Here is a 24307-nt window from a genome sequence, read left to right as displayed (position 1 = left end):
ACAGAGAAAGGTTGAATAGGTTAGGACTTTATTCCCTGGAGCGTAGAAGAATGAGGGGAGATTTGATAGAGGTATATAAAATTATGATGGGTATAGATAGAGTGAATGCAAGCAGCTGAGGCAAGGGGAGAAAAAAACCAGAGGACATGGGTTAAGGGTGAGGGGGGAAAAGTTTAGAGGGAACATAAGGGGGGGGCTTCTTCACACAGAGAGTGGTGGGAGTATGGAATGAGCTGCCAGACGAGGTGGTAAATGCGGGTTCTTTTTTAACATTTAAGAATAAATTGGACAGATACATGGATGGGAGGTGTATGGAAGGATATGGTCCGTGTGCAGGTCAGTGGGACTAGGCAGAAAATGGTTCGGCACAGCCAAGAAGGGCCAAAGGGCCTGTTTCTGTGCTGTAGTTTCTATGGTTCTATGGTTCAATGGTAATACACCAAGTGAAGCCTCACCAGTGCTTTATAAAGTTTCAACATTCCATCCTTGAGTTTATATTCTAGTCTTCTTGAAATGAATGCTAATATCACATTTGCCTTCCTTACCACAGACTCAACCTGCAAACTAACCTTTAAAGAATCCTGCACAAGCACTCTCAAGCCTCAGTTTTTTGGTATTTTCTCTCCATTTAGAAAATAGACAACCCTGTCATTTCTTCTACCGAAGTGCATGACCATACACTTCCTGACAATGTATTCCATCTGCCACTTCTTTGCCTATTATCCCAATCTGTCTAAATCCTTCTGTAGCTTCTCTACATCCTCAAACTACCTGCCCCTCCACTTATCTTTGTATCGTCCGCAAACTTTGCAACAGAGCTATTCAATTCCATCATCCAAATCATTAACATATAACATAAAAAGAATTGGTCCCAACACAGACACCTGTGGAACACCACTAGTCTCTGGCAGCCAACCAGAAAAGGCTTCCTTTATTCTCACTCTGCCCCCTGAGGTGTACACCATCTGGTCCAGGTGACGTATCTACCTTCAGACCTTTCAGTTTCTCAAGAACCTTCTCCCTAGTAATGGCAAATTCACACACTTCATGACCCCTTACACTTGGAAATTCCACCATACTGTTAGTGTCTTCCACAGTGAAGACCATATAACCGTATAACAATTACAGCACGGAAACAGGCCATCTCGGCCCTTTGAGTCCGTGCCGAACTCTTACTCTCACAAGACTGATGCAAAGTACTTATTCAGTTCATCATGCAATTTCCTTGTCCTCCATTAGTACCCTTCCAGCATTGTTTTTCACTGTGGCCTCTCTTTTTCACTTTATGTGTCTGAAGAAACATTTGGTATCCTCTTTCATATTATTGGCTAGCTTGCTTCTGTATTCGTTCTTTATCTTCTTAATGACTTTTTAGTTGCCTTCTGTTGGTACTTGAAGGTTTCCCAATCCTCTACCTTCCCACTAATTTTTGCTCAATTATATGCCTTCACTTTGCCTTTTATGTTGGCCTTGGCTGCTGTTGTTAGCCACGGCTGTGTTATCTTGCCTTTAGAATACTTCCTCATCTTTGCTTCCAAATACTTCCTCACCTTGCCTTCCAAGTTGCTTCCGGAAATTCCAGCCGTTGCTGCTCTGCCTGTGTTGTTTTCAGGTCAATTCTAGGCAACTCTCTTTCATGCCTCTGTAATTCCCTTTATTCCACTGTGCTAATGATACACTTGACTTTAGCTTCACCTTCCCAAATTTCAGGGTGAATTTGATCATATTATGATCACTTTCCCCTAAAGGTTCTTTTACCTTAAGCTCTCTAATCAATTCTGGTTCATTTCACAACGCCCAATCCAGAATAGCTGATCCTCGAGTGGGCTCAATCACGAGCTGCTCCAAAAGCCATCTCGTAGGCATTCTAGAAATCTCCCCTCTTGGAATCCAGCACCAACCTGATTTTCCCAATCTACGTGCATATTGAAATCCCCCATGACTATTGTAACATTGTGCTTTTGACATGCATTTTCTTGCAGACTTACAACTGTTTGGGGGTCTGCATATAACTCCCATCAATGTCTTTTTACCCTTGCAGTTCCTGAGCTCTCTCCACAATGAATTAATACCTTCCAACCCTGTGTCACCTCTTTCTAATGACTTGATTTCAGTTTTCACCAACAGAGCAATGCCACCCCCTCTACCTCCCTGTCTGTGCTATCGATACAATATGCACAGCTACAATCTTCTTTCAGCGATGATTCAGAGATGCCTGCAACATCACACAGTTACAATCTGTAACTATGCTACAACTTCATCTGCCTTATTCCGTTTTCTGCGCACATTCAAATATAATATCTTCAGTCCTGCATTCACCTTTTTTGATTTTGTTCACCTTTTACGTTGCAACTCATCCTGTTGACTCCATCTCTGGAGACAGACTGTCCACTGACATCTTCTACAAGCCCACTGACTCTCATAACTACCTCGACTATACCCCTTCCCACCCCGCCACATGCAAAAATGCCATTCCCTATTCCCAGTTCCTCCGTCTCCGCCGCATCTGCTCCCAGGATGAGGTTTTCCATTCCAGGACATCTCAAATGTCCTCTTTCTTTAAGGATCGTGGTTTCCCTTCTACCGTCATCAATGATGCCCTCACCCGCATCTCCTCCATTTCCTGCACTTCGGCTCTCACCCCATCCTCCCGCAACCACAACAGGGACAGAGTTCCCCTTGTCCTCACCTACCACCCCACTAGCCTCTGGATCCAGCACATTATCCTCCGCAACTTCTGCCACCTTCAACAGGACCCCACCACTAAGCACATCTTTTTCTCTCCACCCCTCTCCACTTTCCACAGGGATCGGTCCCTCCGCGACTCCCTTATCCACACGTCATTCCCCACTGATCTCCCACCCGGCACTTATCCCTGTAAGCGTAAGTGCTACACCTGTCCCTACACCTCCTCACTTGCCACCATTCAGGGCCCCAAACAGTCCTTCCAGATGAGACAACACTTCACTTGTGAGTCTGTTGGGGTCATCTATTGCATCCGGTGCTCCTGGTGCGGCCTCCTCTACATCGGTGAAACCTGACACAGATTGGGGGACCGCTTCGTCGAGCACCTCCACTCCGTCCACCAAAACAGACAGGCTCTCCCAGTAGCCACCCACTTCAACTCTGCTTCCCATTCCCATTAGATATGTCCATACGTGGCCTCCTCTACTGCCATGATGAGGCTAACCTCAGGTTGGAGGAGCAACACCTCATATACTGTCTAGGTAGTCTCCAGCCCCTTGGTATGAACATAGAATTCTCCAACTTCCGGTAATTCCCTCCCCCTCCCTTCCTCTATCTCTATTTCACTCTACTCCCTCCCCCAGTTTCCTCATGGTTCCGCCTCCTTCTTCTACCACCCATTGTTTCCAGGGCTATGACGTCAATGCTTCCCCTCCCCCACCCCTTTGCCTTTCAAATTACTGGTCTATCAACTGATGCTACAAGCATTCTTCAAATCCTTCCCCATCTTTCATTCTTCAGTCCTGACGAAGGGTTCTGGCCCGAAACGTTGACTCATCGTTTCTAACTGATGCTGCCCGACCTGCTGAGTTCATCCAGCGTACTGAAAGTGTTGCTGTTGACTGCAACTTTGCCCTTTCAACAGCCTCTCCTTGCTAGGAGTCTCACTACACATTGCCTGTTTGTAAACCAAGTACCTCATCTTCAGCACCATCACTCCAGTTTCCATCCCCCTGCCAAATTAGTTTAAGTCATAGTCATAGTCATACTTTATTGATCCCGGGGGAAATTGGTTTTCGTTACAGTTGCACCATAAATAATTAAATAGTAATAAAACCATAAATAGTTACATAGTAATATGTAAATTATGCCAGGAAATAAGTCCAGGACCAGCCTATTGGCTCAGGGTGTCTGACCCTCCAAGGGAGGAGTTGTAAAGTTTGATGGCCACAGGCAGGAATGACTTCCTATGACGCTCTGTGCTGCGTCTCGGTGGAATGAGTCTCTGGCTGAATGTACTCCTGTGCCCAACCAGTACATTATGTAGTGGATGGGAGACATTGACCAAGATGGCATGCAACTTGGACAGCATCCTCTTTTCAGACACCACCGTCAGAGAGTCCAGTTCCATCCCCACAACATCACTGGCCTTACGAATGAGTTTGTTGATTCTGTTGGTGTCTGCTACCCTCAGCCTGCTGCCCCAGCACACAACAGCAAACATGATCGCACTGGCCACCACAGACTCGTAGAACATCCTCAGCATCGCCCGGCAGATGTTAAAGGACCTCAGTCTCCTCAGGAAATAGAGACGGCTCTGACCCTTCTTGTAGACAGCCTCAGTGTTCAGTGTAAACCTTGTGTAAACCCACCTGAACAAGTCTAGCCAATCTTGTGTAAACCCACCTGAACAAGTCTAGCCAATCAGCTCGCAAGGATAGTGGACCCACTTGAGTTCATTTTTGACCCATCCCTCTTGTACAGGTCATATCTTCCTCAGAAGAGACTGCAATGATCCAGAAATCTGAACCCCTGCCCCTTGCACAAGTTCCTCAGCAATGTATCCAACTTGCAAGTCATTCTATTCTTACCCTCACTGACACTGGCAGCAATCCAGAGATCACCGCCCTTGAGGCCTGCTTCTCAGCTTTCTAACTTGCTCTGGAAAATCTCTCTTTAGGACCTCCTCACCTTGTCTACCTATGTCATTGGTGCCAATACCACCAAGACTTCTGGCTACTTACCCTTGTCCTTGGGAATGCCATGAACCCACTCCGAGACCTCCCTGATCCTGGCAACCATGGAGGCAACATATCATCCGAATGTCTCCATTGCACACACGGAACGTTGCCTCTGTTCCTCTGACTAAGGAACCTCCTATCAACACTGCAGTCCTCTTCACCTCTCTGCTCTTCTGAGCCACAACACAAGATGCAGTGCCAGAGACCCGGTTACTGTGGCGCCCCCGGTAGGTTATCCCCCTCAAAGGTATCTACTTATATACTGTACTTATAGATTATATACTAATCTAATAGTATAATTATTATTGAGGGAAACGGCCACAGGTGTACTCTGCACTGGCTGTGCATATCCCCCTCCTTCTGGCAGTCCATTCTGAAATCAGATGGGAAAGGAGAATCGTCATCGTCATGACTATCCCTCGAGGTCAAGGATGATGGTCTTCGTTCTGAAGAAGTGGTCCACAGAGCGAAGACGCCTGTGCGTGTGTTGTTTAACGTGTACTTGATGTTGCACTCCAAGAAGCACACGATACTTCACAAATCAACCAACTGATTCCAATGGCATGGAAACCACGACAATTGGAGCTGATGGATTTGTTGCGGCCTTCATCCGCCTTCACAGCCATTGAGTTCCAAGTAACTTCGTCTGCCTGTTCCACCGTTGAGGTCTTGAGGAGAATGTGCTGTTCCTGAATTATTGAGTGTGTGCCTTCAGGCTTCTATACCTCCTTTGTGATGGTAGCAATGAGAAGAGGGCATCACCCGAGTGAGGGGGATCCTTAATAACGGACGCTGCCTTTTTCAGGCATCGCTCCTTGAAGATGTCCTGCATACTACAGAGGTCAATGCCCGTGATGGAGCTGAGTAAGTTCACAACTTTCTGCAGCTTCTTTTGACACTGTGCGGTGACACCACCCACCCGCCCACACCAGACGGTGACGCAGCCAGTTAGAATGCTCTCCACGGTACATTTGCAGAAATTTATGAGGCCTTTGGTGGCATGCCAAATCTCCTCAAGCTAAAAATGAAATACAGCAGCTGTTGTGCCTTCTTTATGGCGGCATCAATACGTTTGGCACAGGACAGATCCTCAGAGATGTTGATGCCCAGGAACTTGAAATTGCTCACTCTTTCCACTTCTGATCCCTCTATGAGGACTGGTGTGTGTTCCCTCGTCTTACCCTTTCTGAAGTCCACAATCAGTTCTCTGAGCTTACTGACGTCATATCCACTTGCAATCTCCTCTTTTCCAAGAACAAATGCAGTTTTTCCAGCCCATTCCCATAACTAGTCCCTCATTCCCGGAATCATTGCTTTAAAGCTTACAAAGCCTTCATAACTTTCCTGAAGTTTGGCATGGAACTGAGCACAAAACCTTGTAAGCAGTGCTATATAAGAGATAAAAGTCCCATTATACTCTATGCCTCTATTCAGAAAGATCAGGATCCCACATGCTTTTTAAACTGCTTCTTAATTTGCTCTTCAACTTTTGTAATGCACATAAAATGATAAGATGATAAGTCATAGGAGCATAATTCAGCCATTTGGTCCATCAAGTCTGCTCCGCCATTCAATCAAGGCTAATATACACATGTACTCTATCCGGTGCCTTTTAGAATTGTGCTCACTTGTTTAGTTAGCTTCTCCTCCCAATCAAAAAGGATATTTCATACTTTTGTCTGTAATATTTCATGAACCTGATTTCTGCCCATTTCATCAACCCGAGTAGACTGTCTTAAGATCTATGTCTGTCTATCTTTCAGTTCACTACTCCTCCAAATTTTGTTGCTGCAAATTCATAACCAGTGCCTTGCACACCTGTCCTTTTCTTAATCTACACCATGACAAGCAGTGGCACTTGTATGGGCTCCTAAAGAGTACAGAGAAAATTTACAAGGAAGTTGCCGGGACTTGAGGATCTGAGTTATAGGGAGAGGTTAAGTAGGTTATTCCCTTGCGGCATAGTAGATTGAGGGGAGTTTTGATACAAAATTATGAGGATATGCATATAGGATAAATGCAAGCAGCATTTTTCCACTGAGGTCAGGTGACACCAGAACTAGCGGTCATGGGTTAAGGGTGAAAGGTAAAATATTTAAGGGGGAATTTCTTCAGTCAGAGGGAGGTAAGAGTAGGGAATGGGCTTCCAGCGGAAGTGTTGCATGCAAGTTTGATTTCAACATTTAAGAGAAGTTTAGAGAAGTGCCTAGATGCGGAGGGGTGTGGAGGGCTATGATCTGGGCACAGGTGGATGTAACTAGGCAGAATAACCACCCCATCAGCCTCTGCATCCAATGCGATATCCTTTGCAACTTGGGCCATCTCCGAAGGGGTTGAACCACTAAACATATGTTTACCTCCCCCCCCCCCACACCTCCGATTTCCCCAGGGGTCTCTCTTTCTGGGATTCCCTTTTCCATTCGTTCCTCCCCACTAGTCTCCCACCCGGCACTTATCCCTGCAAGTGACCTAAATGCTACACCTGTCCATTCACCTCCTCCCTCACCTCCATTCAGGGCCCAAATAGTTCTTCCAGGTGAGGCAACACCCCACCTGTGAATCTGCTGGGGTCATGTATTGTGTCCGCTGCTCCCGATGCAGCCTCCTCTACACTGGTGAGACCTGTCGTAAACTGGGGGGGGGGGGCGGGGGGCTGCTTTGAGCACCTCAGCTCCATCTGCCGCAAGCCGAACTTCCCAATGGCCAAACGTTTTAATTCCCATTTCAGTTCCAACATGTCGGTCCATGTGGGTAGCCACCACCCTATTGATTTCTTCTTCCGGTAAAAAATGTTTCCCTCCCCCAGCCTCATCTTCTGTTCCCCACTCTGGTCTCTTACCTCATCTCACCCGTCTATCACCTCCCCCTGGGTCCCCTCCTCCTTCCCTTTCTCCTATGGTCCACTCTCCTCCCCTATCAGATTCCTTCTTCCCAGCCCTTGACCTTCCCCACTCACCTGGCTTCACCTATCACCTTCCAGCTAGCCTCCTTATCCTCCCCACCAGCTTCTTATTCTGACATCTTTCCCCTTCCTTTCCCCTTCCTCCTCAGTCCTGCTGAAGGGTCTCAGCCCGAAACATTAACGGTTTATTCCTCTCCATAGATGCTGCCTGACCTGCTGAGTCCCTCCGGCATTTTGTGGATGTTGCTCTGGATTTGCAGACTTTCTCGTGTTTAGACGTAGGCAGAATTCAGCATGGATTGAATGGGCTGAAGATCCTGTTTCTGTAATGTGGTGCTCTATAACTTTGCGACTCTAAGACCACTGTACACTTCCCTCCAGTCTGACAAACAAGTGTTCACTCCTACTCTCTCTAAGTTAAATTCACTTCATGGTGCTCTTGCCCCGTTTATTTCATGGGCTGCAATCACAATGAGTAGTGTTTTACCACACACCTTTACAATGTCCATGTATGACACATAATTAAATTTTCTTCAATAGCTCCATTTAATATCAGAGAATGTATATGATATTATACAACCTGAGATTCTTGTTCCTTGCAGACATCCACAAAAACAGAAGAATTCCAAAGAATGAGTGTCAGTCAAAGCGTTCGAACCCCAATGCCTCCCCACTCCCCCCTCCCTCCTCCCACGCACAAGCAGCAGCAAAGCATTGACCCTCTCCCTCCCCCTCTTATTTCAGCAAAAAGCATCAGCACCCTCCGCCCTCCAAGCAAGCAATAGCAAAGCCCCCAAGAAAGGAGAAGTCGGATCTCAGGCAGAAGGGATTTGATTTTGATGCTCGTACAACTGGCCCGGGTGCAGAGCTGGTTTTGAAGAGCTAGAGAGCAGCTTCAAGCTGGGTGACAAAATCTCTGCCTGGAGCGAGTTGCTGGGTGGCGTGATCTAGGCCTGGGGCCTTTCACAGCAGCGGTACCTGGGTCCTAGTGCGAGGTACAATGGGTTGTTTAGACAGTTTAAACGCCGGCCCAGATCAGAGGCGAGGGCTGATTTCACTCACTCTCCACGATCTTCACTCCTCTCTCCAGGGTGCCAAAGCCTTTCACTGTTCCGTTGTTCGGTCAATTTATACCCTGGCCCAAGTAGACTGAAAAGATAGGGTGTCGGTATGGACAAGAGCCGATTTTGCTCATTCTCTGCGATAGTCATCTCCATAGCACTGAGGTTATGAAGACTGTCCCGGCTGCTGTGCTCCATGCTCGCTAATATGATGAACTGATAAGTGAGGCTTTAGGCCTACTCCGGGCTGTTTTCGGGTTCGGATCTGAGGACTCAATTTTGGTTCGGAATGTTATTCACTTCAATTGTTTGCATGACCTGTATTTTTTTTCTTTCTCTTGCACGTCGAGCTTTGCTCTCTTATTTATTCTTTTTTTAAACTTTTTTTTCTTTAAATTGGGTTCCTTTAGGTTTCTTGCTTTGCGGCCACCCGTGAGTAAGTAAGGCTGTATAATTTATACATTCTTTGATAATAAGTGTACTTGAAACTTGAATCTTGAAGACCATGAACTGCAGTACTACAAAAACTAATTGCTCACACAATTCAACATACCACAGGCTCTTCCTAAAGGGACAGAGAGGTGTCACACGGCGAGAGGGGAGACTAACAGGACCAAAAAAAAAGACACTTGCTGCTTTATGGGATGCTTAATTGGTTGAGAAGTGGTATACAAAGGCAGTGAGGGTATGCTAGAGATACATACGTCACTTGCCTGACAAGAAGTTGAGAGCTGGTCAGCACGTTGCAGAAAACTGCAACAGCACTGGACAGGATGCAGAAGTGGTTGTAAGGATAAGGACACCAATAGGATCTAAACAAATGTATTTCCTGAGAGAATTTTTTCAATCCAGAACTCCTTCCTATTGTTTACCCCTGGAGAGTTTGAGAAAGCTTTACCTACCATGAACCAATTGACAGTTGGAATATAGTCGCAATCTACACTTTGACCTCAGTCAGGTGGCCTTGCGACATGTTCAGAGAGCAAGTCACAATGCAAGATTTGAAGTTTCTTTTTTTTTGGCATGTGCCTGCGTGTGTGTGTCCATGCGTGCATCCGTGATGATGGATTTTTCATGGCTTTTTACAAGGCCCGGAGCGAGCGAGAGAGAGACTGTGGCACGCCACTTCTCACACAGACACTTTTGCAGTATTTTCCCTTTGTTTTACGAGGTCGAGTTGCGATCTCGACACTCAACCCAGCACGGATGGAAAGCGTGCTTGGGGGCGGACCCGACTGGTTTCAAACCCGGGAACCTCCGCTCCCAGGTCCAGCATTGATGTCGTTGCGCCACCAGCTGGCCCAAGGTTTGAAGTTTCTTATGGTTTTTGGTAGGGTGGGTATGTAATGAATTTTAACTTTTGGTAGACCGCTGTGGTCAAATGTGAATGAATCAGAATTTCCCTCAGTCTAATGGCAGACAACTGAAGAATGTCATGCTCCTCTTCACTGCCCTCTATGGTACAGAAATCAAATTAAAAATTAGCTTCCCAGAGCATAGAACAGTGGGATACAGGGTCAGACCTTTTGGCCACAATGCCAGGTAGGTCTTCATGCCAATTTTAAACTAAACTTCATGGTTATGAAGCACAATCACATGAGCTTCTCTGTATTGTATTGTAATGACTGAAATTGTGCTCAATATTTCAAGTTAAAACTACTAACCATCCCCTTCCTTCTTATTCTGGCTTCTTCCCAAATCTGTTCCAGTCCCAATGGAGGATCTTGCCTTGAAACGTCAGCCATTTATTCCACTCCATTGATGCTGCCTGACCTGATGAGTTCCTCCGGTACTTTGCCTGTGTGTTGCTTTCCCTCCCTGCTTTTCAATTATATATCCCAGCGCAAATACAGAGGTTTATTTTGATAATACTCCAACAGAACTGGACTCACAACTGAAATGAACTTGATGCTAATATAAAGAATGACTCCTCCGCTCCATCTGCAAAAGCGGAACTTCCCAGTGGCCAAACACTTCAGTTCCCATTCCCGTTCTCGTTTCGATGTGTCAGTCCATGGTCTCCTCTTGTGCCAAGATGAAGCCGTCCTCAGGGTGGATGAGCAACACCTCATGTTCCGCCCCCACTCCCCTCTGTGGCCTCTTACTTCTTCTCACCTGCCTATCACCTTGCCAGTCCTCTTCTCATTCCCTTTCTCCACTCTCCTCTCCAGCCCTTTACCTTTACTACCTCCGTGCTTCAGCTATCACCCACTTCCCCTCACCCCACCTTTCCATTCTGTCATCTCCCCTCCTTCCAGCGAATGGTATGCTGAGGAAGAGGATTCGAGTACAGGAGCAGGGAGGTACTACTGCAGTTGTACAAGGCCTTGGTGAGACCACACCTGGAGTATTGTGTGCAGTTTTGGTCCCCTAATCTGAGGAAAGACATTCGTGCCATAGAGGGAGTACAAAGAAGGTTCACCAGATTGATTCCTGGGATGGGCAGGACTTTCATATGATGAAAGACTGGATCGACTAGGCTTATACTCACCGGAATTTAGAAGATTGAGGGGGGATCTTATTGAAACGTATAAAATCCTAAAGGGATTGGACAGGCTAGATGCAGGAAGATTGTTCCAGATGTTGGGGAAATCCAGAACGAGGGGTCACAGTTTGAGGATAAAGGGGAAGCCTTTTAGGACCGAGATTAGGAAAAACTTCTTCACACAGAGAGTGGTGAATCTGTGGAATTCTCTGCCACAGGAAACAGTTGGGGCCAGTTCATTGGCTATATTTAAGAGGGAGTTAGATAAGGCCCTTGTGGCTAAAGGGATCAGGGGTATGGAGGGAAGGCTGGTACAGGGTTCTGAGTTGGATGATCAGCCATGATCATACTCAATGGTGGTGCAGGCTTGAAGGGCCGAATGGCCTACTCCTGCACCTATTTTCTATGTTTCTGTTTCTATGTTTCCTTTCCAGGACTGAAGAAGGATCTCAGCCTGAAACGTCAACTGTTCATTCCTCTCCATAGATGCTGCTGGTCCTGCTGTGTTCCTCCAGTATTTCGTGGGTGTTGCTAAGGAGAACTTGTTCTCTTTCTGATAATTCTTTCTTCCCAGACACCTGTTAATACATGCTCACGAAAGACGCTAAGAGTGTAAATAAGTTACAAAGAGGTCTTGCACAACTTATTATTTTGATGGATGATCTTTCCAATGAAAGACTGCCTAATTAATGTCTCTGAAAGGAAAACAACCAACCAAACCTCCTGATTTGTTCCACCTACAAAAGAAATAAACAGATTCTTTGATTAATTTCCTGGCACACGTCCAAGTCTCAGCTCTGTCTTTGAGCCAACACCCTTTGCTGTTGAATCACAGTTAATCTGAAGTAATCTTCTTGGTTTTCTTTCCGTAAAATTTTGCATCAGACTGGATCAGTTCATGACATTTAATGCTTAAAACCGTGAAAGGATGCGACAGTGGTACGCAGGAGACGATCTCCAAACGCTCAACATGTGGAACTTTGAAGTGAATGTTCTACAGCAGCAGAAGATCATGAACATGCACTCAGTGGCCACTTTATTAGGTACAGGAAGTAGGCTGAGGCTGTGGAATTCAGTAGTTGAATCAGCAGCAACCCCATTGATTTAACATTGAACTAGATTGATGCTTGAAAAAAAATAGTGGGGAGAATAGTCTCAGGCTGCAGAAAGATCTTGATTGGCTCTAAACTGGGAAGAGCGAACAAGGGTGGAATCCAGCCTTGATGTGTGTGGGGAGAGAATCTGAGCCTGAGGGAATATTGAGGAACTGAGGGACCTTGGTGTACATCTCCAAAGATTCCTGAAGGTGGCAGCACGTGCAGGTAGGATAGGAATGTGAAACATGAGAGATCAAAGACACAAATCTTCAAAGTACATTTATTATCAAAGTATGTATATATTGTATAACCTCCAGATTTGTATCCTAAAAACAGAAACCCAGAAAAAAAATCGTCAAACACCTGATGTGCATAGAGAGAGAAAAAAAATCATGCAAACAATAAAGGCAAGCATATAGCGTTCTGAACTGAAGTCCACAAAGAGAGTCCATCCTCAGACTCTTAGTTCAGCGCAGATTAGAGCAGCGAGCTGAACTGGTCTGTCCTTCACCTTGGGCCCCGACAACCTGGTGTTTTCAACCTGGCCCAGTGTTTAACTCATCGTTCGCACCTTGGATTCAACTGCTTCCATGCACTCCAGGCCTGGATCCTGCTGACTCAGTTCAGCCTGTACCTGACCTTTCCGATTTGACCCGGTGCTTAGATTGTCTTCCAAACACCGGGTTCAGTTGCTTTTGTACATTCTAGGGTCTGGGCCATGCCATCTCAATTCGGCCTGTACCCGGCCTTTCAGATTTGGTCCGGCGCTTAAATCAATCGAACCTCGGATCTCCCTCACTCTCGGTGATGGGTCCACTCTCCTCGCCCCGCCTCGGTAATGCCACATCGAATTGCTTCCAAGCCCAAAGGGAAGTTATGGACCACTGTTTGCGATGACCGTTTGTCAGAAAAAGACTGACTTCATTCGCCATCGCTGAGATTCACCCGCACCTCCTTAAACTGGAAGGAATCTGCAGGTGCTGGAAATGCAGGGAAACACACACACAGTGCTGGAGGAACTCAGCAGGTCGGGCAGAATGTTAGCTTTCATTAGCTGGGGCATAGAATATAATGGCAGGAAAGTAATGGTATAACTTTATAAAACATGGTGATGCCACACAGGGAATAGAGTGTACAGTGTGGTTTTTGTTTTGTGTTCCATCCAGACAATGCCATATGTAAAGGATCAGGGTTCAGCTTTACTCACCCATGTACTCGGCATTTACATGTGACAGAAATTTGCTGTTTTGTGTTGGTCAGGGGGCAACATTCAATAAAAATCGGCATCACAGCCTGGTATGGAAACACCAATGCCCTTGAACGGCAAATCCTACAAAGAGTAGTGGATGCGGCCCAGTCCATCACGGAGAAAGTTCTCCCCACCACTGAGCATGTCTGCAAGGAGCTCTGTTGCAGGAAAGCAGCTTCCATCATCGAGGACCCTCACCGCTCAAGTCATGCTCCCTTCTCGCTGCAGCCGTCAGGAAAAAGGTAACGGAGCCTCAGGACTCACATCACCACTTCAGAAACGGTTATTAACCCTCAACCATCAGACTCTAGAACCAGAGGGTATAACTTCCCTCACCCCATCACTGAACTGTTCCCACAACTTATGAACTCTTCATCTCATGCTCTGGATATTTATTGCTTATCTATTTATTATTAATATTTCTTCTGTATTTGCATAGTTTGCTCTTTTGCACATTGACTGTTTGTCTATCCTGTTGGGTGCGGTCTTTCATTGATTCTGTTGTGGTTCATGGATTTACTGAGCAAACCCGCAAGGAAACAAATCTCAAGAGTTGTATACGGTGACAAATATGTACTTTGATAATAAATTTACTTTGAACATTGAATTTTGAATTATAAAGAATTACATTAAAATAAAGTTAGAGGCTTAAGGATATGGAATAAAATGTACATGAATACATAAATACCAGCATGTATTTACAATATAAACAGGATTCTAAATAGTGGTTTAAAATGTTTACAGAACAGTGCAGTGATGGGGTAATAGACAGAGGGGGCGTGGGGACTAACTAGAATGGTTGATCAGATTAGCTGTAACAAGGAAGAAACTTTTAAGATGGCATGAAGTTTTTTGTTATAATAGCCCTTTAGTGCTTTCAGAAGGGAGCTTTTGCAGAGTGCATAGGGTCAGAAATGATTTTTCTGCCTGCTCCTTTGTCCTGGACACACATGGGTCCTGCAGTGATGGTAGGCTGCAGCCATTGACCTCTTCTGCTGACCTGACAGTTCACTGTAAGTTTTGTGTATGGTGAGAGGACGCTGCACCGAACCAGAATGTGACGGCTGATGTGAGGATGCTCGCTATGATGTCAGTGGAGAATTGCACCAGTATGTGCTGGGGAAGGTGGAATTTTACCAACCGCCACTAGAAGGGAAACACAGTGACTTTCATTAGGACGTAAGTGCGACTATTGTTAGGATGGGAAATAGCTTCTGCCCCCAGGCTGGGAGATTCCCTGCCATCACCCTGATTTCATTCTGTATACAGCACCAGTAGTGTTTACTTTTTAACAGACACCAACAGAATCAACAAACTCATTCGTAAGGCCAGTGATGTTGTGGGGATGGAACTGGACTCTCTGACGGTGGTGTCTGAAAAGAGGATGCTGTCTAAGTTGCATGCCATCTTGGTCAATGTCTCCCATCCACTACATAATGTACTGGGTGGGCACAGGAGTACATTCAGCCAGAGACTCATTCCACCGAGATGCAACACTGAGCATCATAGAAAGTCATTCCTGCCTGTGGCCATCAAACTTTACAACTCCTCCCTTGGAGGGTCAGACACCCTGAGCCAATAGGCTGGTCCTGGACTTATTTCATAATTTACTGGCATAATTTGCATATTACTATTTAACTATTTATGGTTCTATTACTATTTATTATTTATGGTGCAACTGTAACGAAAACCAATTTCCCCCGGGATCAATAAAGTATGACTATGACTATGACTACATCATAAATGCACCTTATTATTTTGTAAACTTACTGGGGGTAATATTACTTTATGTGTTGTGTATGTGAGTTATAGTGTCACTTGGTCTGGAGGAACGTTGTTTTGTTCAGCTGTATACATGTGTATGGCTGAATAACAATAAACTTCAACTTGAATTTGAAGTATGTCCTCTGCCGAACCCTTTTCTCATGGAAGGAGATACGGTTCTCCCACATGAGGTCCTGTGAAATCATGCCACCCGTGAACCTGAATGTAAAAACAGTGCTAACTGTAGAGTTCTTGATGATGAGTGGATGGAGAGGAGACACCATTTCTCCTGGAGTCGATCTGCATCCCTACGGACTTGAGGGCGTTCTGCTCCAAGTTGTTGTGATTGCACCAGGACACGAGCTTGTCCACTTCCTGGTGGCTCTCGGATTTGTTGCCTCATTGAGATGGTGAGAAAGGTTTGCTTAATCTCTTACTTCATGATCCAATGCACCAAACCCAGGCAGGGGTTTCAGTGCCCGACTACGGCCATGCTTTCAAGTTGCAGATGATGCAAAGTTATGACGGAATGTAGGTATAAATAAACGATAGTATGTCCTGACCTTTTACAAATCAGTCTGCATCTCTTATTAGCTCAGGAGTGTGCTGGTTCGATCTAAGGAAACTATACTTAGATTAAAACATAGGCACAGTTTTTACACCCTGTGGGTGACTTGGTTCCTCACTGATTTCGCCAATATGGGACACTGAAACATCGGGACGGCAGGCGGTGTGCGTTGCTGTCGGACGAAGATGCCTGTACACTTTCTCTCTCTCTCCCCCCACCCTTCTCCCTCTCTCCTTTATTTGTCACATGCAATCAAAACAAGCAGTGAATTGTGTCATTTTGCGTCAGTAGCCAACACAGGCCGAGGATTGTGCTGGGTGCAACCCACAAGCGTTGCCAAGCTTCTGTCATCGACATAGCATGCCCGCAACTCACTACCCCTCACCTGTCTGTCTTTGGAAACCAGAAAAAACCCGCAGAGTCATGACGAGTACACACAAAGTCCTTACAGACAGCGGTGGGATTGAATCCCAATCTGTGATCGCTCGCTCTGGAAAGTGATCGTGCTGACCACTATGCTACCATGCTGCTGCCTGCCTTCTTAGAATTAGATGTCAAAGAGATTACTTTTTCACAAAATCTATTTTAAGGTTTATTTCTTTGAACAGAAACACATATGTACATCCTTTACAATACAATCATGAGAAAGTCTGCAGTTGTTGGAAATCCTGAGCGACGCAGACAAAATGCAGGTCAGGCAGCATCTATGGAAATGAATAGATGGTCATCATTTTGGGCCGACACCCTTCTTCAGGACTGACGAGGAAGGGGGAAGATCCCAAAATATAAAGATGGGGGAGACTCTAGGTACCCTCCAACCTAATGGTATGAATACCGATTTCACCTTTTGGTGAACAAATTTCCTCCCTCCCCTTCCTCTATTCCCCACTCTGATGTTTTATTTCTTCTCAGCTGCCTATCTCTTCCACCTGGATCCCCTTCCTCCTTCCCTTCTCCTATGCTCTACTCTCCCCTCTTATCAGATTCCTTCTTCTCTATCCCTTTACCCTTCCCACCTACCTGGCTCCATCCATCTCCTTCCCATCTGCCTACCTTTTTATTCTGGTGTCTTGCCCCTCTTCCATCTCAGTCCTGGTGAAGGGTCTCGGCCTGAAACGTCGACTGTTTATTCTTTTCCATAGATGCTGCCTGACCTGCTGAGTTCCTCCAGCATTTTGTGTGTGTCGTTTTACAGTACAAGGCCATTCCATAGTTCACAAATCATTATAGGTTTAAGTAATGTTTACAGCAATAGACTCGCCTGTACATTTTGGAGTAAGTATTCAAAAAAAAAAAGCATACTACATTGGCAAGTAAGTTTGCAACAGCACAATTACATCAAGAAAATAGGACATTAAATTGCTGTCATTCCCCAAATCCCTCTTGTGACAGTGGCACCAAGCTCACTCCTTTTGTGCTGAACAAATGATTTTTTATTGAAATGCTCAAGATCAAAAGACCCATTCCTCAGAAAACTTCTCCATATTTAGACAAGCTCTCAGGGTGACATGATAAACTACTCCAGACCATGGTAATTAGTGCACCATTAAAAACAAGTCAAATTATTATTTGATTCCCTTGGGAGAATTCTAAGGCTTGTAATTCAACAAATGTTAATCAAAAGATTTATGGGACAATGAATGCATGGGAGGATGGGTAAACTGGGAGAACATGCAGTAGTTCTCATCGAGGGGTCCTCTGTGGAAAGGGTGAGCAGCTTCAAGTTCCTGGGTGTCAACATCTCTGGGGATCTATCCTGGGCCCAACATATTGATGCAATTACAAAGACAGCACGGGAGCAGCTATATTTCATTAGGACTTAAGGAGATTTGGTACGCCACCAAAGATTTCAGCCAATTTTTTTCTTCCATCGAAGACTCTGACAAATTTCTCCAGATGTACTGCGGAGAGCATTCTGACCGGTTGTGTCATCGTCTGGTATGAAGGCACCAATTCACAGCGGTGAATAAGGCAGCAGAATGTTGTAAACTCAACCAGCTTCATCATGGGCACCAGCCTCCTTACCATCAAGGGCATCTTCAAAAGGTGATGTCTCAAGAAGACGGCTTCTCTCATTGAGGACTCTCACCATCCAGTTCATGTCCCTTTTCTCATTAATACCATTAGAGAGGAGGTTTAGGGGCCTGGAGACATACACCCAACATGTTAGGAACAGCTTCTTCCCCTCAGCCATCAGATTTCTGAACGGTCCATGAAATCTTGAACTCACTAGTTTGCTGTCTTTTTGTATTTATTTATCTTAGAATATATATATTCTTATTATTTGCTTATTGAAATTTGTAGTGATCTTCATACCGAGTTTCACAACATATGTTGGTGATAATAAACCTGAGTTGATGTGCATGGCAAATGACAATTATCGGGATTATCTCCACATCCCAGTTTTTAGCTTTAAATCCTGTAGGTCACCAAACATTAAGTCCTCATTCAGGTAGTTAAACAAGAGGAGGTTTCCGCCATTACTTTCAGACTGCAAGAGTTAGAACCCCACTATATTCCCGATGAAAATAAAACTATTCTTAACTTCCTTCTTAGCCTGACATATACAATCACAGATGCTGCCTTACCTGCTGACCTCCCCAGCTTCCGGGACATCTGCAAGGAGCAATGCCACAAAAAAAAAAAGGCAGCATCCATCGTTAAGGACCCCATCACCCATGACGTGCCCTCTTCTCATTGTAACCATCGGGAAGGAGGTACAGAAGCCTGAAGACACACACTCAACGATTCAGGAACAGCTCCTTCCCCTCCGCCGTCAGATTTCTAAATGGACAATCAAACTATTCCAAAATATGCATTCCAAACTACTGGTCCTTTGGTTCTGATCCTGGATTTCAACCTGAAACATCGCTATGCATCCTTTGCCTCCACGGATGTTGCTTGATCCACTGAGATTATCCAGCTCTTTAGTTTTCATTTCCGATTCCAGCATCTGCAGCCTCTTTCACCTTTCTTCACCACAGTTGGATCTCAATTCCGAAATTGGCTAGTCACAAGGGTAGTACCTTAAATCTTGGAATCAAGCAAGGTGGGGCACAAGTCTAGGTGTTGCCTCATACAGTTCTGGTATGGCGGCTCTGGTCTTAATGTTGCAGTCAGTAAGGAAAACAAATAATAAATCTTGTATTTCCATTGAACTTCAAAGGCAAACAGGTGCTTCCAAATGCAGCTGTTTCTCCAATCTTCTCATTTACAGTATATAGGCCCTTTCCAGGATATGAATGTCTGACTTATGGACACCCATGCATTGATAGAGATCTCATAAATATTTTATTTTCAAACAAGAACTAAATTTGGAAATGAAAACCTGTTTGCGTATAACTTTCACTCAATTACACTGGACAACAATTTTTTTTCATAAATGTTGCTTCCTCAGAATCGTTTTTTTTTGTTTGTGATAGACTTCTTGAAGCTGAACACAAATATACTTTCAGATTACTTGTATCACGCAGGAGTTTGGAGAAACAAGAAATTAACTTTTATTAAATATAATGTGTTTAATTGCATAACAGAGCTGACGTCTTACAATGGTCAAACTAAGCTAAAAATGTTTTGTTGATGATTTATATTTGTACTCAGTGTCTGAGCCTTGTCGTTGAAGTGACCAACAATAATCAGCCAACATTGATGGATTCCAGTTGCCCTGATATCGTTTCTCCATGACCGCAATGTCCTGGTGAAACCTTTCACCATGATCGTCACTGACAGCGCCAGGATTTGCAGGGAAGAAGTCTAAATGGGAATGCAGAAAATGAATCTTTAGGGACATGTTGCACTTCATGGTTTTGAATGCTTGAAGCATGTTGTCAACCAGCTGCTCATAAGTTGGTGCTCTGTAGTTGCCAAGAAAATTTTCAACAACATCCTTGTATGCCTTCCATGCGATTCTCTCTGATTCCACTAGAAGTTCTTTGAATTGCCTGTCACTGAATTATGAATTGAAATTGAAATAACAAATATAGGCAATTTCTAATAAAATGGTACATGATAGGGAAATTTCATGATGAGCTTCATGATTAGCAGGGTAAAATCCATAAGTATTCAGGAAGCAATATCTTTGTTGTCCAGTGTTATTATATACCATTGCCTCTTAAGAACACAAATTGCCAGTTTCATCATGGGAGGCTACTTAAGAGGGTTGCTTTGGAAACTGACAAACAATCACTCTTATTAATACTTGTTCAACAATACCCTCTTAAATCATATAACATCCACTGATAATTCAAGTCCATCAAAGCCAGACATTGAGTGTGAGACATCCTGATCCTGTATCATTGTAACTAGGTAGAAGGGACAATAAATAAATATTCATGTAAATTGGCCCTCATCAACGCCATTCATTCCAATGCTGTAAAGGTATGGTTACTGTATTGTGATTTTGTGTATTTCTTGACTTAAGATCAAATTCAACTTCCTGAGAAAATTTGACTTGTAGATTCCTCTAAAGATGGAACTCGTTCATCATCCAAGGATGGCCTCTATTTCTTTGTCCCTCTACCTCCTCAAACTTATTATCTCACTTGTTTTCCTGAGTGAAATACTTTTCTTCCACTCTGTTTTCTCTTTGCAGCCCAGAGCTTGCTTCCTCATTGCTAATCTATGCCAAATTTTTGTGGTATCTCACAACTTCTGCATTTTGACAAACTCTTTGAAGGGAGAAGCTCGTTTTGTCTTAATTTGGATGTAATTTCAGAGTTTACTTTGAACTAGTTTTAGGTAAAGTCAGACACTTACAGTTACTAAAATGAAACACTCAATAGACTTTGTCAGTATAAAATATTGAAATCTGAACTATAGCTAAACCCAAATTGTACTTTAATTATATCCGTAAGATCTTTTATTTTATGATTGCATACCTATTCTTTGTTACTCTTTTCTCCTAAACTATTCACTCTGGTCACACAGCTCATCAAATCAGGTTGGGTTAGATATCTGCAATGTTATGAAAGCTAACTGTGGTATCTAAACCAAAATATGTATTCTGAACATTTAAAATTTATTGCCAACAGATAAGAAAAAGAAACTTTTCCTTGCAAAACTTTGGATCCAATTTACCACCTTCCCTTGATCATAAAGACTTTGCTTTTTCATGGGGTTTTTTCTCCAAATAGCATGTCCAACTACAAGCGTACTGTATAATGTGCTATCCTCTAAACTTCAGGGAATTTATATCCTTTCCAACACTGAAATTAGGTTCATTGGCTTGTAATTATCTAGTCTGTTGCCTTCCTGTGGAAATGATGGTGCAAAGGTTGCAAACCTAATCTTTTGCCATTGGCAGTGGTTGTGATAAAGTCAATGCACATCTTCCCCTTCTTACCATGGAAGAGCCCTGAGAGTCGATGCACCTTCCTTTGGCTGAATCCATGGCAACATCTTTAGCCAGAGGGGAATCTGTGGAATTCATTGCCACAGATGACTGTGGAGGCCAAGTTATCGGGTATATTTAAAGCAGAGGTTGATAGGTTTTCTTGATCAGTCAGGGCGCCAAAGGTTACGAGGAGAAGGCCAGAGAATGCGGTTGAGAGAGATAGTAAGTCAGCCATGATGGAATATTGAAGACTAAATGGGCCGAATGGCCTAAATCTGCTCCTATGTCATATGAGTTATGGGCTCTGCTGCTGGTTTTTTATAATTAGGAAATACTAGTTGCCTTGACAATGACGGCGATGTCCCAGGATATTTTCCCCAAATTCTTTCATTTACAAGAAAGATGCTAATACTTTGTATTGATCTATTGTGCTCACGTTCTCAATCTTCATTTCAAATTTGATTATGTTTTACTTAACTGATTATTATTCATAACTCTTTGGTCCTCTTCCCACTTGCCCCATCTCCAGAAGCATCTGAACATTTTATGGAGGCCAGTCATTACATTGATAAAGCACTTGCATACTTTATTCATGTCTATGTTAATAGCTCCAGGCAACTTTTTGCATTGTGGGCATTGCTGGTAAGACAATTACTCCCCATCTCTATTTTCTGCTGCATTCGGTGATTTGTTAGACCACATGGCAGTTGTCGGACTGCAGCTCTGTTTATAAGTTCCAATAGGATGTCCTCCATTTTGTGTTTAATGCAAGGGCTGGAGATGGAGAATTTTTCCATACAAGGTGGCTTCCAGGAAGTTTGATATATTCCGGGTTTCTCCTGTATTTCATGCACCCTTGACTTCCTCCAATTGCAAAGCAGGCAGAAGATTTTCCAAGACAATTCCATCCTGACTGGCTCTCAGATTTGCTTCAACCTGACTTTTAACAATAACAAAAATATGGAAACTTAGACTATCCATTCCTTTCATTTTTCTATTGCATGAGAGAGACAAAATTGTATTCTCTTTCTGGTATATTTAGTTTTTTTTTAAAAATCAGACATCTATTCCACCACAGTAAATCAAAGAGTTGATAAAATATGGAGGCATTCTGCTTCTCAAGCTTTGGGGCACATTTTGGGTGCCACGTTAGCAAGGCGGTTAGGGCGATGCTATTACAGCTCGGGCCGTCAGAGTTCAGAGTTCAGTCCCGGCGTACTCTGTAAGGAGTCTCTGTACGTCCTCCCCGCGAAATGAGTGGGTTTTCACTGGGTCCGCTGCTTTCTTCCCACAGTCCAAAGACGTACCGGGTAAGTTAATTAGTCATTGTAAATTTGTCCCGTGATTAACTTAGGGTTAAGTCAGGGTTTTCGGGGGTTTACTGGGCAGTGCGTTTGAGGGGACAGAAGGGCCTGTTCCAAGCTGTATCTCAGAATAAATAAATTTACAGCAGCTTTATTGCTCCAAAGAATGTCCCGTCACCATTTAATGCAATCTGTGCCTGTATCCGCGGTATTACAAGTTCAAGTTCATCTCCTACTTCAAGCTGTGCGATGCCAGCAGTGAAACAGGAGTTGTTTGGACAGCAGGCAGACATGTTCTGAATGCACCGAAACAAAATCACCGAGTGCGGCTCGTTGCCAACAATATTGGCCTTGTATCTTTTTATAAAGTGCCCCATCGTAAACGTATTATCCTTGTACCACACTTGGCTGTACACCAGAAAGTAACCAGCTTCTATCACAGAGATCTTATTACCTTTCTTGTCGAGAGCCCTTCCTTTTTTCAAGCTCAGAATCCAGGGGACGGAGGTGGCTTCCATTTGGTTTTGATTCCCATCGGCTCTCCGTTCAACTCGACAGGATTGCTGTGGTCTTCCCGGGATGCATTTTTGGCAATTGCTCACTCTTACGGTGCGCTTTGGGACATTGGAAGCGATCAGTTGTACACAGGCCTGCTGTGCCTGTTCAGGGAGTGACCTGTGTATTCTAAGCTTCATCCCATCTCTTGATTTAGCCTCGTGGTACAGTTGCTCCTCAAAAACCTCATCAAGCTGGTTCACTGAAATGCTCCAGTTGGCCGCTTGGGCCTTATTTAATTTTGTCAGGGCTTCCAGGTGGAGTTTGTACGTGTCCAGTTCCTCTCTCATCGATGAGATTTCTCCTTTCAGTGCAAGGACATGGTGTAAAGCGACCACTGCCACATAGGTCGACATCAGAGCTACTGAAATTAAGATGCAGGCAGAGTAGATCAAATGTCTGTGCTGTATATCGTAGCCAGTCTTTTCTTGTTCTGTGCTCATTTTCATTACAAATTCCCCCTTGTTGCGGAACTGCTGCAACAACTCATCCAAAACACAAGTGCCATTTCCTGTCAGCTGGTATTTGCAGAACACTTCACTACATCTGCTTCTGCTTTGTAATCTGGCAGGTTTTACAGTCTGTAGATGAAAGCAACAATTCACATTCTAAAACTAAGCATCTACAAACGAGGAGAGTTGAGCTGGTATCTTCTTTTGCATTCCTGATGTTATCAGATTAACTGTTCCTAAAATAGGCAATGTAACTATTATAGGCTTTTTCATCTGATCTCAGGAGAGCGATTGGGATTTGGAATTCAATGCCCAATAGATTCACTTCTTTCTTCACTTATGTCCGTTACACCTCCCGGGGCATAAACCACCGACAGCAGCTCGCCAGAATCCTCTGTCCTGGTTCAGCCTTTCGAGTTGTTCCCCATTTTCAACGATCCTTCCTCTTCCAGAGATGAGGTCTTTGGAGGTTCTTTTGGTGTTTCTCTGGCTCTGGGTTTACACCGGATGGGGTTGCTAGCCCCATGCCCGATAGCTTCACCTTTTGCAGCGGGCTCAGGACTGGCCTCTGGTAGAGTTGCCCAATACGGTAAAGAGCCATTATCTTTCCCAAAGACCCCGCTTGCTCTCTTTGTCAAGCACCTGGATCACTAAGGCACGTTTTAACAGGACGCACCACGAGCCTCACCCAGGGGCGGTACACTTGGCAGCATAACCAAGTTCTCAGACAGCTGGCATCAATCTTGGAACAGAGGCGAATCATCACAAATGCTCTCCCACAAACATCGGCAGGTAATGTCCACTTCACACGATTTGTACCGGCAGGCCAGCT

At 44.4% G+C, this 24307-nt stretch overlaps 2 protein-coding genes across 4 annotated transcripts in view; one reads left to right on the top strand and one right to left on the bottom strand.

The window, feature by feature from the left end:
• Positions 1-23473, bottom strand: part of LOC140204766 (uncharacterized) — a 96477-nt gene extending 73004 nt beyond the window's left edge. For all 3 annotated transcript variants that reach the window (XM_072271530.1, XM_072271529.1, XM_072271531.1), the window contains exon 1: positions 22923-23473. In XM_072271530.1, coding sequence (XP_072127631.1) covers positions 22923-23472 — 550 coding nt within the window. In that variant the 5' untranslated portion in view covers position 23473. The remainder of the gene's footprint in view (positions 1-22922) is intronic.
• The window catches only part of LOC140204769 (ferritin heavy chain B-like), a 44560-nt gene continuing 42640 nt past the window's right edge, over positions 22388-24307 (top strand). The window contains exon 1 of the mRNA XM_072271537.1: positions 22388-22474. Coding sequence (XP_072127638.1) covers positions 22418-22474 — 57 coding nt within the window. The 5' untranslated portion in view covers positions 22388-22417. The remainder of the gene's footprint in view (positions 22475-24307) is intronic.

This window comes from Mobula birostris, chromosome 11 (assembly GCF_030028105.1).
Source record: "Mobula birostris isolate sMobBir1 chromosome 11, sMobBir1.hap1, whole genome shotgun sequence".
Classification (NCBI taxonomy): domain Eukaryota; kingdom Metazoa; phylum Chordata; class Chondrichthyes; order Myliobatiformes; family Myliobatidae; genus Mobula; species Mobula birostris.
This window is presented reverse-complemented; position numbering and strand designations above follow the sequence as displayed.